This window comes from Lycium barbarum, chromosome 6, assembly GCF_019175385.1.
Source record: "Lycium barbarum isolate Lr01 chromosome 6, ASM1917538v2, whole genome shotgun sequence".
Classification (NCBI taxonomy): domain Eukaryota; kingdom Viridiplantae; phylum Streptophyta; class Magnoliopsida; order Solanales; family Solanaceae; genus Lycium; species Lycium barbarum.
The window spans coordinates 11,015,760-11,028,533 of record NC_083342.1 but is presented as its reverse complement, the minus strand read 5'-3'; the positions used below and the strand labels follow the sequence as shown (position 1 = coordinate 11,028,533).

Sequence of the window (12,774 nt, the reverse complement as noted above, 5' to 3'; positions counted from 1 at the left end):
ACACTTTCTATGTAGGGGTTTCATCATGATACAGTACTATTTAGAGGAGCTAGGGACAAGGATTAGTTCAGGTGTCTAGGGCAAGTTTTGAGGGGCTGCTAATGCTTTGGCCTTTAAACTCTCTTTGGTTATGCCATGCATGGAAGCTTCTGAAATGAACTCCAGTGGTCGAGATTTGAGAGTTCATCTTGATTGCTTCTGAAATGAACTCCAGTGGCCTTTAATATTGGTTTTACTGTAGGCTTAAAGTTTGTCTTAAAAACATGTTTTCAAGAGAGTTACTTATATTACAGTTGAATACCTCTCATCGAAAAATTATGAGTTGGGTAGTTCTTCTCGTGCACCTTCAATTGCCTCGAAACATAAGCTATCACCTTGCCATTTTGCATCAGAACACATCCAAGTCCGAGCCATGAAGCATCACAATACACTGTAAAGCCCTCTCCCTCCAGGGGCAAAAGTCGTGGTCAATGAAGTCTTGAGCTTTTGTCTTTGAACAATTTTAGTGAAATTTCTGACTGTCCCGCTGATTACATGTCATATGATCGAACATGCGATTTTGTAGATCGTAGTAATGAGAAATACGATAAATTAAACAAAAAAATTAGTTTACAGCCACCTGTGCGGCCAGCGCGAAGAATACTAGATGTACGTATCTAATGAAAAAGTTAAATGAGTATAGTAAATACTTGTAAACTTCGACAATATACTGTTTGGGACTTGGGAAGCACATAACAAATGGAAATTGTGTTCTATTTATTTAATACAATGAATAGTGGTAGTTTTTGCTCTATGTTAAAAAAATAGGACTAATAAAGCTTAGTGAAAGTGTCACCTGCTATTTTGTTGAATATGTGATTTAACTATTTTAATGTTCTGGACAACATTTAACAAGTATATACACAAAGCATCCTACATTCATGCGAGATTCAGGAAAGGGAAGGGGTATTGTCTACAAGTAGTCTATCCTGGCGTAAGTGTCAGTAGCTGAAATTAATGCTAAAAAAAATTCTAAGCTACTCAGTCGAAAATTAAAACATTTCATGATGGTCATTTTTCATTCAGACTCACTCAAATGAGAATTGATACATAAATTGACAATTGGTACTTTCTTTCAGAATTTCACCATAATAACTCCAAATACAAAACTATGAGAGAGTGTTATTGCAATGTTGTTTCTATCTACATGATCATATACACAACAATTTCACTCGCATCTACAAAACGCAGTAGTAATATGTTGCAAATTAGCTTAGCACTTGTAGAAACATGATGGGATGCTGGTAACCCGAGACGGAGACTAGCGGATACAACATGAATAATCAACTTCCATTGTCAACTAATTATGGATGAGCAAAGTTCTCTACTATTTCTGAAAGAATGACAAATGCTGCACCTCCAAAAACAAGTGAAAGAGTGATCTTTCCCCCAGAAACCAGTGGAGGTAAGTTTGGAGTTTGAGTAGATTCTGAATATCTGTCTGACCAGGACATTGCAGCTGGAAGAAGTCCAAAAAGCACCAAAACTACAAAGACGCAAGCACACGAATAAATAAATTGTTAGAATAAACGTATAGATGGAGATTGATATACAGCTGAGACCACATTTAAAGTGTGTTCCAAAGTGAAGTTAAATTTTCCGAGTGAGCAATAAAAAGGGCAGCCTGATGCTCGAAGCATATCGTATTAGCGCAGTCCAAAGGGGCGATGCAAGCAACCTACCCTAACACAAGCATCAGTAACTGATCATGCGGCTCGAACCGGTGACCCATAGGTCACACAAAAGCAACTTTCCGGCTGCTCCAAGGCCCCCCTTTCTTGGGTGAGCAATAGCTAAAGAAAAAAAAAGGCTAGTGCACTAAGCTCCCGCTACGTGGGGTCCGGGAAAGACCAGATGTGCGCACAGCCTTACCTTGCACTTCTGCAAAAGGTTGTTTCCACGGTTTGAACCGGTGACCACCTAGTCACACAGAGGCAACCTTTACTATTGCGCCAAGGCTCCACTTCTCGGTGAGTAATAACTCGAATAAGGAAGATTTTCTCCACTAGATGCTTCGCGTTTTTCTAGTTCCAAAAGTAAGAATATGATTTCCAAAAGGATCAGGTTCTTTCAAAGAAATTTCTCTTTTTGTATCTAGCACTCTTCCAGTTTTACACATCAAGGAGCCATTGGTGATTGACCAATTCTAGAACTCCATCCTCAAGGGGTGCACAATATACAACCAAACTACTGAAATTCATTCCCTGTATCCCTTCGTTACTCCAATGTAACAGCATGCTAACATTCGTATTTTGTTCTCGAGATAGGGAAGTAAATTCTATTTATTTAATTTTCTTTGCTTTGATGTACTTCATGCTATATTACGGCAACGTTTTGGAAGGTCCAAGCAACGTAGACTTCATGACACTTTGTACACCTTTATCCCTCTGTTGTATATATTATTCTCCGACTGCCCGATTACATTAAAAGAAAGTTATACTGTAGGTAAGTCTCCATACCTCCATAGGTTCCAGCAAAATCCAACGCTTTGAAGAATATCTCTGGATCTAGTTGTGAAAGTATCAGCGGAGGAACCAAAGTAAGTAGGTACGGCAGAGGCCTGTTAGGACCTGACGGGAGTTTCAGCACTGCCAGCAGTTCAATGACAAAAGTAAAGCATAAGTTAGACCTCATAAAATATCTAAAATTCAGACTTATTACAGTGATCAAACCAGCTTATAGAGATTATTATAAAATATAGTGAAATCTACAAGGTAATGACGTTGCTAGTGGATTTAGCTCAAAAACCGTTTATGGAACGGTAACAAAGGTAAATAATTCTTAAGACATTATTTTGTTCATCGACTTCACAAAGAGAAGCTAAAAGGGAAACAAACTCGGTAAAAGAAGCTGCCCCATAAATAGTGAACCAAATAAAGAAGATTTTATGCAAGACAATCATTCACAACTATCGCAACTATACTAATTGCAACCCAAGTTTCGCTAACAAGAAAAGTCCTGAAAATAGTACTCCCATCATTTCAATTTGTTTGACTTACTTTCCTTTTTAATCTGTTTAAAAAGACTCCCATCATTTCAATTCGTTTGACTTACTTTCCTTTTTAATCTGTTTAAAAAAGACTGCCACTTTCTATATTCAGTAACTCTTTACACCCAACATCCTACATAACATATTTAAGACCACAAGATTTAAAGGGCATTTTGGTACATTACACACATCTTTAGTTTAAGACTACAAGATTCAAAAGTCTCCTTTATTTTCTTAAACTTCGTGCCGAGTCAAACTAAGACAAACAAATTGAATAGAAGGACATATATTAGATAATTACAGAGCTAAGTCACTCACAGTCAGCAAGAAAGTCCGCAAGGCCCAATACAAATCCGATATAAGAAGTAGCAATTGCCAGAAGTGAAAAGATATCAACTATTGGCTGCAAACACAATGTTTAGATAGGAGGAGAAAAAATTGCAGTACCTGCTTATTTTACTTAATTCCAATAAAGAAATATATTAGATCATTGAAGTAAGTACCAACCCCGACGATCCCATTAGAAGACCGCAATAGTTGTAGTGGATCTGCAATCTTGTCTGCTTCAGTCCCAAGAGTTGTGATTGTTCCCAAAATGACACCATCCCAAACAAGGAACAGAGCAAGAGGAATTGCTGTCCCAAAAACTATAGCGCTCCTACAGTACCATAACAATTAATTTATTTAGAACGTAGCAATAGTCAACTACTCCCTCTGTTCCAATTTATGTGAAGGTGTTTGAGGAGTTTAACAATGACAGAAAGGCTTTTGAAACTTGTGGTCTAATACAAGCTACAGATATTTGTGTGGCTATAAATCATCTCATTAAGGGTAAAATAGGAAGTTTAAAGTTAAACTGTTACTAATATAGAAAGGTATCATTCTTTTTGGGACTGACTAAAAAGGAAAGAGTGTCACATAAATTGAGACGGAGGGAGTACATAATAATACCTGAAATATTGCTAGGAAGTTATATAAAGCAAAGTTTGGACTGAGTGACGTGTGAACAGCCTCTACAAAGGATGCTGATCAAATTTTCAGAAAAGTGTTGTGGATGGCTTCTTATAGCAATAAAGATTTAAATTTAAGTCAAATTATTTCCTTAGTTTAGGCGTCCAATCAAAAGCATCATATTAAGTGAAGAAAAGATAAAGAGTGAAAACTATGTTATTAAATGAACAAGAAATATAGATTCAGAATTATGTGTTCATAAGGTACGGCAAGTATATGCTATATGCTGCAGTAATGAAGCAAAATACTGATATATCACCTTACTTTTGAGAGGTCCCCTTCAAGATTTGTACAGAGAACAGGTACAACATTCTGAGAACAAAAAGCAATTAAATTAACTTAGACGCCCAGTCCCAGGGTGCCTATATCAGTTGATTGAAAAAACGTGTTACCTGATAAACAAAAGAAAGTGCAATTATGGGTATACTTTGAGGAGCAGCTTCAAAATTAGCTTTCAGAAGAGCCTCCCAGTGCAAGTCTCCACTGGCGACAACCTTAAGCATAAAAGACGGGATATTAATATTTCTCTATCAGCCATTTCCAGTGCTTTCTGGGATATTGATTAATATGGCACAAGTTAGTCATCGAATATTAAAATTTGTTAAATTTGAAACGACACTTGTTTTTTCAGGTCTTGGCATGATGTATGAGATTGTGTTAAATCCTTTATTATCTGTACAGCATCTATATACAACAAATAAATGTGATCATGTCTATAGCATTAAGAAGCTCAAATGGACCAAAAATCGTCTACTAATGTAATACGCATAAGATATGAAGCCACGTGTAGTTATTTATGTTACATTATAGCTTCACGGCACGCTTATCAAAAAAGAAGAATATCATAGCTTCACGACCTGCTATTGCAAAAACATTTTCCATCTCATGGGGCCAATAACCATCCATTAATGTAATGTTCATATTAATGGGCCACGTGAAGTTACTTCTTTTACATGTGACATTATATAGAGCTTCAGGAAATTCCATTAAGCAAACCTGTCATCAAGAACCATTTACTATTTCATACAATAACTCAAATAAAAATTATATGAAGGTTGTTTCCAAGAAACTTATCAAAAAAAGTCTGCAGTTGATATATGGGAAGTATAACATCATGTATCATGTCTAAAGCATATATAAACAACAAATAAGCTGAGCATTTCTAAGCATTAAGAAGCTCAAATGAATCGATAATCATCTGCTAATCTAATAAGCATATAGCATATGGAATACATTGGTCTACAAAGCGGAATATCAGGATTTCACCCTTAAAAGTATCATGCAAAAAAGCAATATTATCCTAAACATTGTAATAACAGCTTTTTCTACTTGATCAAGAATCAAAATTACCACAAGGGCTGTGAAAGAGGCGATGATACCAAAGACAAGGACACCATTAACCGCCCCAATAGTTCGCTGGCTAAACAAAATTAGAAAATATGTTAATTTCACAGTTTTCTAAAGATGAAATCATGTATCACTCTTCAAAAAGAAAACGGATTATTCCTCCATGTAGAAGAGAACAATGATAAGATTAAATGTGCAGTATACATGATATAGCTTTGTCAAGTATTAAGCAATGTTTTCCTTTACCAAAAGAGCATATCCATGAAATGAATTTTACACACAACGTGAGTATTTAGTGAAGCAGACGGCATCCTGTCTTTGAACAAGGATTTTTTTTTTTAGGGGTAATAACAAGTTCTTCTTCAGATGTTTATATTTCGTTTAATATTTTTACAAATATAGTTCTTTAGATGTAACAAAGAATTAAGGAGCCATAAAGCAAACAAGGAGTTAACAATCATGATAATAAAAAAAGAGGAGCATGACAACAAAAATGAGAAAGCAATGTGAACCTTCCAGAGAAGCAAATCCCTCCAAGAAGCAGTGAAAACAAGGTCGCAGTTTCCCATCTGCAATCATAATGCTGCCATCAACACCTAAAAATCATATGAAACGATTTACAATATTCTCCAAGAAGCTATGACAAAATTAATACCAAACTTATGGTGCTTTTAAATATCACATAAAGAAAGAACAAAACATCCAAAAGACATCATTTTGACTATTTAGGAAGAAATCGTAACTCTTAACGGCTTATCAGTTTTTTTTAAATGGATTATCAGTTGTATACTGCAAATGAACCTATCTGGAAGTAAATTTCACAATTTTAAAAAGAAAATCACACTGCAGTCGATGAATTAAGAGTGTTGCATAAAACCTGAACATTTTATTATTTTCCTTCACAGTGAAGATCATGATTGTGTTGGTCAAAGAAACACCAAAGAGAAAATTCACTTTTAAAGCATTTAAACCAAGAAAACGCATAAATCTGTTAGCAAAGTGTAGATCCTAGGTTAAGACATACCAAAAGGATATAAAGAGTAATTGAACCATTTCCAAGAAAACCTTTTATTTACAGATACATAGCATAATTATATTCCTAAATGTCTGCTCTCAAGTATATTCGTGACTGGCAGGAAGCAATGCGGGTAGAACCTCCATCAATAACATCAGGCATCAACCTTTTCTCGGGAAGCATAAATTGGAAAGTCAAGCTCTTGAGCTTTGTAAATGAGCAGGAATTACCACAATATAGCTATTTAGTTTTTCGTAGTAAAGAACTTATTTATATGATTACATGATAAAGAATATCGTAAGACCATCATCAACTAAAATATAAAAATAACACAACTGATAGTACTATCCAAAAGTCTTAAGGGAGATCTGAACATACAATGGAATCCCGCTGAAGTTTGTCAATATATCTGAAGAACGAGCCAGATAAGCAACAAGAAGGGCGTAATGGATGAAAATGTAGGACCAGCTGCCATTAGAAACACAGTTTCATCAGATGGAAAATTATTCAAATCAAAAGTTTCAGGGTAAGATATGAAACTAAGCAGAAATGTATTGTTGGCTGGCTATTGTGTGTTTACTAATAAGATTTGATTCCCATACCAAGAAAACTTTGGTTTTTTTTTTTTGTGGGGGGGGGGGGGGGGGGGGGGGTTGTTGTTGTTGTAATTGAATTAATGATAGGTTAACATACACCAATGATACCATCAAAAGCCAAGTACTAAACCTTTTGCATTTTTCTCTTAAAGCAGTCAATAAATCATTATTGTAATAAGATTCGTGTTCACTGGAAAAGTTTTGGAATCCAAGCAGTACGGATAACCAATTCTTGCATCAACCTACCAAGCTACTTGCACTCCTGTATTTCCCAGGGTTCTCCTGACCATTGACACCTGAAATAGCCCATGTTCCATTGAGATAAGAAATAAATGGAATTAGAAGTTGTAAACCCGAGTAAGCGTGTTGGATTAGCATAGCTACCTCACATTTAGAGGAAGTGAGGAAACAGCTTCAAATGAAGTCTAAGTGTGATACGAAGAAACTAATGCGAAATAAGGCCCATCTATTTAAAACATTTTAGATGTAAATATGATCATTTTTGCTTCCAATATTTGACATTGGATAATGACAGATGACATCTGGTTTGAGAGAGGAGGATCTCAGTCTAACATTAAAATACCCGACATAGAAAAGAAATATGGACGTTCAAATTTCTAAATTCTGACAGAATAAGCTTTTATCTATGCAGAGTAATGGGTGGTCTTGAGTTGAGTAACAATTTTCTTAAAGAAGGAAGAAAAGAGAAAATTTATGCTCAGATCAATAGGTATCATACCAATGACACACCGCCTGAACCAAGCTCGCACATGGTCTTCACATTGACTTCCGCAATAAGTAGTCCAGTCACTACCTGCACCATTTTGGATTTCCAAGAATCTTATTAGTGCAGAAAATATAAGTAATGCCATTCTATTAATGTGGAGGTTATTACACAGAAGAAACCGTAGGGGCACATTGTGAATTACGTAATTGATTTTTATGCTTGAACTGGTTTTCCACGTATTCTTGAGAGACCAGAAAAGAAAAATGAAAAATTGACAAGCTGAAAGAATGCTGAATCATTTACCATATAAATCCAGCATACAATGCAAACTACTGAAGAAGCTAGAAATCCAGATTCTTGTGTGACTGCAGGAATAGCAAGAATACCTGCACCAACCTATTCATGATACAAAGATGTTAGTTTAGCTAGTCCCCTCATTCATGTTAAATAACAGTAAAATGGGTGAAATGATGCCAAGTCAAATCAGAATATGCTTGTGAGTAGTTGATATTCATGGAAGGAAACTACAACAATCAAAATATAAAAAAATGTACAGTCAGGAAAAGCTCATATATCCATATTTTGAAATCGCCAACTTCCCCGCTTCATGCATTTCACATAACTTTCTCATACTCCTTTAAGACAATCAAAACCTTTCACCTTAATCAGGAAATTATACAAGAATGAGTGTCCATACGGGTTTGCTTTATTAACTTCCTCATACTTAATACATGGCTTTAAAGCTATAATAAATTTAATCAACTTACAGCTTCTGGTAGAGTAACATGAATCAGATGCTATTTCTCAGTAACATAATTGGAAGATTAAAGACCCCGTTCTAAGAAAGGAGAAGCAATATCGGGACAGATAAAAGAAGACCAGTTCTTCCAAAAGCCACAGAAAGTTGACAGTGCAGAAGTACCAGCTTTGACATGTAACAACCACATAAAATTTAGGAATGAGAGAAGAGACAAAAACGCTTTTGGAATCTAAGACCACATAAGAAAGCAGGCAACAGAAAAGTATTTAAAACTAGGACATGAACCAAGAATGCACATTTGATGTGAAATAAAGAGAACAAAGAAACCTTTGAGCTTCTTAACAAACTACTCATGGAGTCATGGTTATGTAGGTCACACCTAGTAATAATAATAATTCCAAATCTATGGGTTACAGGGTCAGCAAGCATCTTGTAGTTGTTACACAAAATATTCAACCAGTCTTCATTTGTTTATTTGGATGTGCCATAGAAACTAAAAAATCATAACATGTGAATATGCGATTGCTTCTAATTTTTAGGTAGTCAATAAGAGACATTACCCATGTGACCATTGAACTTCATAGTGAAGAAGATCTACTTCATATCCCAGCACTTGGGAAGCAAAGAGATTTGTAAAATTTAAAGTTCTAAAACCAGGGATTACATCAAAGAAGCAGCTATCTCCGAGCAGAACAAATTGACTCATCAGCATTTAGCATAATGTTTTGAGGGTTCATTCAAGGACTATTTCTTGGTTAAAAAAAAAAATTCAAGGACTATTTTTAAGTGTAAATTTGGTCAACAGAAGCAGAAAGAGCTTTGTTTCTCCGTTATTGTGGCTAAATGTGAACTCGGCAACTCCTTTCTATGTACGTGTCAGTCCTTTGTGTAAGAAGATTGCATCATCTAAAGATGCACGGTTGATGAAATAACACCTGAAACTAGTTCCAAGATCCATCAATTTCAAGTCAGAAGTATCATGAAAATTTCACTAGGCAACTTCTTCAATTAGAACATGACATGATAAAACGGCAACACCACACGATTCCACAGATAGTTACAAACACGTGGATATCATAAATATAGTAAATTATCATCAGATGACACTATGTCTGTATATATACACAAATTACATACACATGCACGGTAACACATTTAGAAAGGGAGAGAAAACGTACAGTTGTGCCAGCAACGAGAAAAATGGCACTGCTGAGGCTTCCTGAAGAATTGATGAAGGCAGTTAAACAGATACATAAAACACCAAGATCTCCATAAAACAACAAGAACCTAAAAAAGAACTTTGCTTTTACATTTCGGGCATAAAAAGCACAACTTTTGGCTTTGATATTAGCCCCAACGCCAATCCAACTAGACCCACAGTTTATTTCGACCAAAGTACTGAAATATTTAAAGACAAAATTTTCCTTAAATAAGGTAATCCTACTTAAGACTTCTTGTATTGTTATTCACCCCATTAAATTTCCTACATTATTATTCACCGGCATTAAACAATCCATGCATTTTAGCATTCTTAGAGTACTATTTTTACCTTAGCTAGAAGTTTCGAGATTCAACTTAAGAAAATGCCATTGATCAGCAGGGTTGGATGTAGACTTAAAGTTACGAGTTCAGTAGAACTCAATAAATTTTGACTAAATCCCCTATATGTGTTAAAAGAATTACTCCCTCCGGTGCATATTATATGGTGTTTAAGCGTTTTAAGCTTTTACATTTAGTCCAAAATAAATGAATTTTTTACATAATCAAGAAGATATTAATATTTTTCTTCCAAATTTACCGTTATTTAGATAAGTGGATTTTTACATCACCAAGATTTCATAAGGGTAATTTAGTTAAAACTCCTACTTTCTAGGGGTGAGTAAATTTCTTAAGGCGTGCACAAGCTAAAAACAGCTGAGGGTCTATCAGAAACAGCCTCTCTAACCCACAAAGTTAGAGGTATGTTGTTATTTTTTGTTGTTCTTGTGCTCAAGCTAAAAACAGCATATAATATGAACATGAGGGAGTATTAAATATGTAGCAATATTATATTTAGAACCCAATTACTATCCTTAAGGTCAGAACCCATAAAGTTCAAATCTTGGATTCACTTCTGTTGATCAGACCATTATAGTCAAAGCATGATGAAACAGTGAAATTGTTACAAGGTTGCAGCTTATTATATGTAGATTCTGATGTCGTTATAATGATATGAGGATGATGATATGATGGCAAGGGTGATAGTCAGATCAAGAGGATGAAGAATCCAGCTGCAGTCGAGCAAGTAATAGTAGTGTCCAATAGTTAGTTAAGAGATTTGAAAGTTAGTTAGAATTCGAAAGTTAGTTACAAGTCCCATTGTTAGTTGTTAGTTACAGGCTGTCCAGTTGTGAGAGTAGTTAGTGACAGCTGTAATTCTGTAGATTAGGATTTAAGCATTCACATGGGATCTATAAGCACTTGTAACCACATTTCGATCAATCATTCATGAATATACAAGATCAATTTCTTATCTCTCTATATTTCTCTTTTAGCTTTCTCTTGGATTATTCCCTGAATTGCTAACTACAATTCTTCGACTGAAAATCCTAGAAGTGTCTATCCTTGTTGTTGATATTCCATTATTATCCCATATACAACCCGATATACACTAAATATACATCAGAAATACCTGGTTCTCTTTTCAAAGTGACTTGATTGAGGTTAGAAAACAGTCTTTCAAAGTCATACACTTGTTCCTTAATAGCCACTTCTCCTTCAATTTCTTCAGTATTTTCTTAGTGTTAAAAGGCTAAGTGGACACTTATTTTGAATAGGAGAGAGTATTATTTTTACCTTAGTTAAAAGTATCAAGATTTAACATAAAAAAGGGATAATTTCATTAATATGCAATCCAGCATAAAATATTACATCGACATAGCCATATTTTTTATTTACATCCGCATAGCCAACAATTTTTTTGCCACAGCGTTTATACACACGATATACAACATTATACACTTACTGTAGACAATGTATCAACCTTTTATAAAAGTGTATAATAATGTATAAAAGGGTTATTTCGGGTAAATATTTTTTCCAAATAGACATAGAGTGTTATTTTCCCTAAAAAAACGCCAATGACTAAAGTTAAGCTTGATGAAGCAGTGAAAATCAACCATCAAAGCGTTAAATATTTACCTGGTTCTCTCTTGAAAGTGGCTTGATTGAGGTTAGAAAACAGTCTTTCAAAGTCATATACTTTTTCTTTAATAGCCACTTCTCTTTCAATTTCTTCAGTTTCTTGTTTTTGGGAGTAACACTTGAAAAACGTTGGTGACTTGGAGCTTTGAGAACAGCATTTGTGGGAAATCTTTGTGAGTAATAAACAAGAATTTGAAGAGAATTTATGAAATGGTTTTTCAGTATGAGTTAAAAGGGGAAGCTTGAAATGAAGTAATATAGAAGAAGAAGAAGAAAAGGCCATATTTTTAGGTGTATTTTGCCTTTTCTTGATCTTTCTTCTTCTTCTTCTTGTTTTCTTTCTTTCTGTTATTCTCAGCCAGTTCTTTCTGGCTTTGGGTTGGTTGGGTGAAAACAAACCACCAAAACAGAAAAGGAAAGGAAGTTGATATGGAATTTTAGAAAACTTTGGGTTACATAGAAATGGATAAATGGGTCTTCTTTACTTTCTTAATTAATAGTACAATTTTTGGCAAGCTTTTAAAATAGTATGTTTGGTAAGCTTTTAAAATCAGCTTATTTTAAAAAGTGAGTTTTTTAAAAGTATTTTTGACGAGAAGCAATTTGTGAGAAGATTTAACTTATGGTGATAAATAAGTCTGCTAATTAGAAATGGTGACAAGTTTGACCGGCTAAGGTCAAACTTGTCTTAAACAAATGATTAAGTTAAATGGGACCGAATTATAATTTTTAAAACTTCTTAATCTTTTACAAAATATAAAAAGACCCCAATTTAATCCAAAAAAACCCACCAGCCCCCCCCCCCCCCCCTTCTCCTCCCCTCACCACTCCCCCCCCAACCCCAATTTTTTTTTTAAAGTTTTATTGCTTTATCACCAACCCCCTGCTCCCACACCTCCTCCCCCCGCCCAACACCAATTTTTTTTTTTTTTAAAAGTTTTAATTTTTTGTATTTGCTTTTTCACCAGCACCCCCCACCCCCCGCTCCAAAATGATTTCTTTTTAAAAGTTTTGATTTTCTTTATTTATTTTTTTCACCCCCCTCCTCCTCCTCCCAACCCTCCCTCCCCCCCTCCCCACCCCAATTTTTTTTAACAGGCCCCACTC

At 35.1% G+C, this 12,774-nt stretch overlaps 1 protein-coding gene across 1 annotated transcript; it reads right to left on the bottom strand.

The window, feature by feature from the left end:
- Positions 1-1,094: 1,094 nt before the first annotated feature.
- On the bottom strand, positions 1,095-12,122 carry LOC132600764 (uncharacterized). The gene is made up of 14 exons (XM_060314136.1): positions 11,665-12,122; positions 9,663-9,703; positions 8,028-8,120; positions 7,737-7,811; positions 7,244-7,293; positions 6,780-6,869; positions 5,899-5,955; positions 5,390-5,459; positions 4,432-4,533; positions 4,299-4,351; positions 3,536-3,686; positions 3,347-3,431; positions 2,499-2,627; positions 1,095-1,525 (listed from the first exon to the last, which is right to left on the bottom strand). The coding sequence occupies exons 1-14, from the start codon at positions 11,948-11,950 to the stop codon at positions 1,344-1,346; spliced, it is 1,464 nt and encodes a 487-aa protein (XP_060170119.1). The 5' UTR covers positions 11,951-12,122; the 3' UTR covers positions 1,095-1,343.
- Between the last annotated feature and the right edge of the window lie 652 nt (positions 12,123-12,774).

Bases quoted from the DNA above. Each gene is read 5' to 3' on its own strand.
- LOC132600764 (XM_060314136.1), bottom strand. From the start codon at position 11,950: ATGGCCTTTTCTTCTTCTTCTTCTATATTACTTCATTTCAAGCTTCCC. The intron at 9,704-11,664 runs GTAAATATTTAA...TCAATTCTTCAG, and splicing joins CACTTTCAAGAGAGAACCAG to GAAGCCTCAGCAGTGCCATT. The intron at 6,870-7,243 runs GTAGGTTGATGC...TTCTAATGGCAG, and splicing joins ACAGGAGTGCAAGTAGCTTG to CTGGTCCTACATTTTCATCC.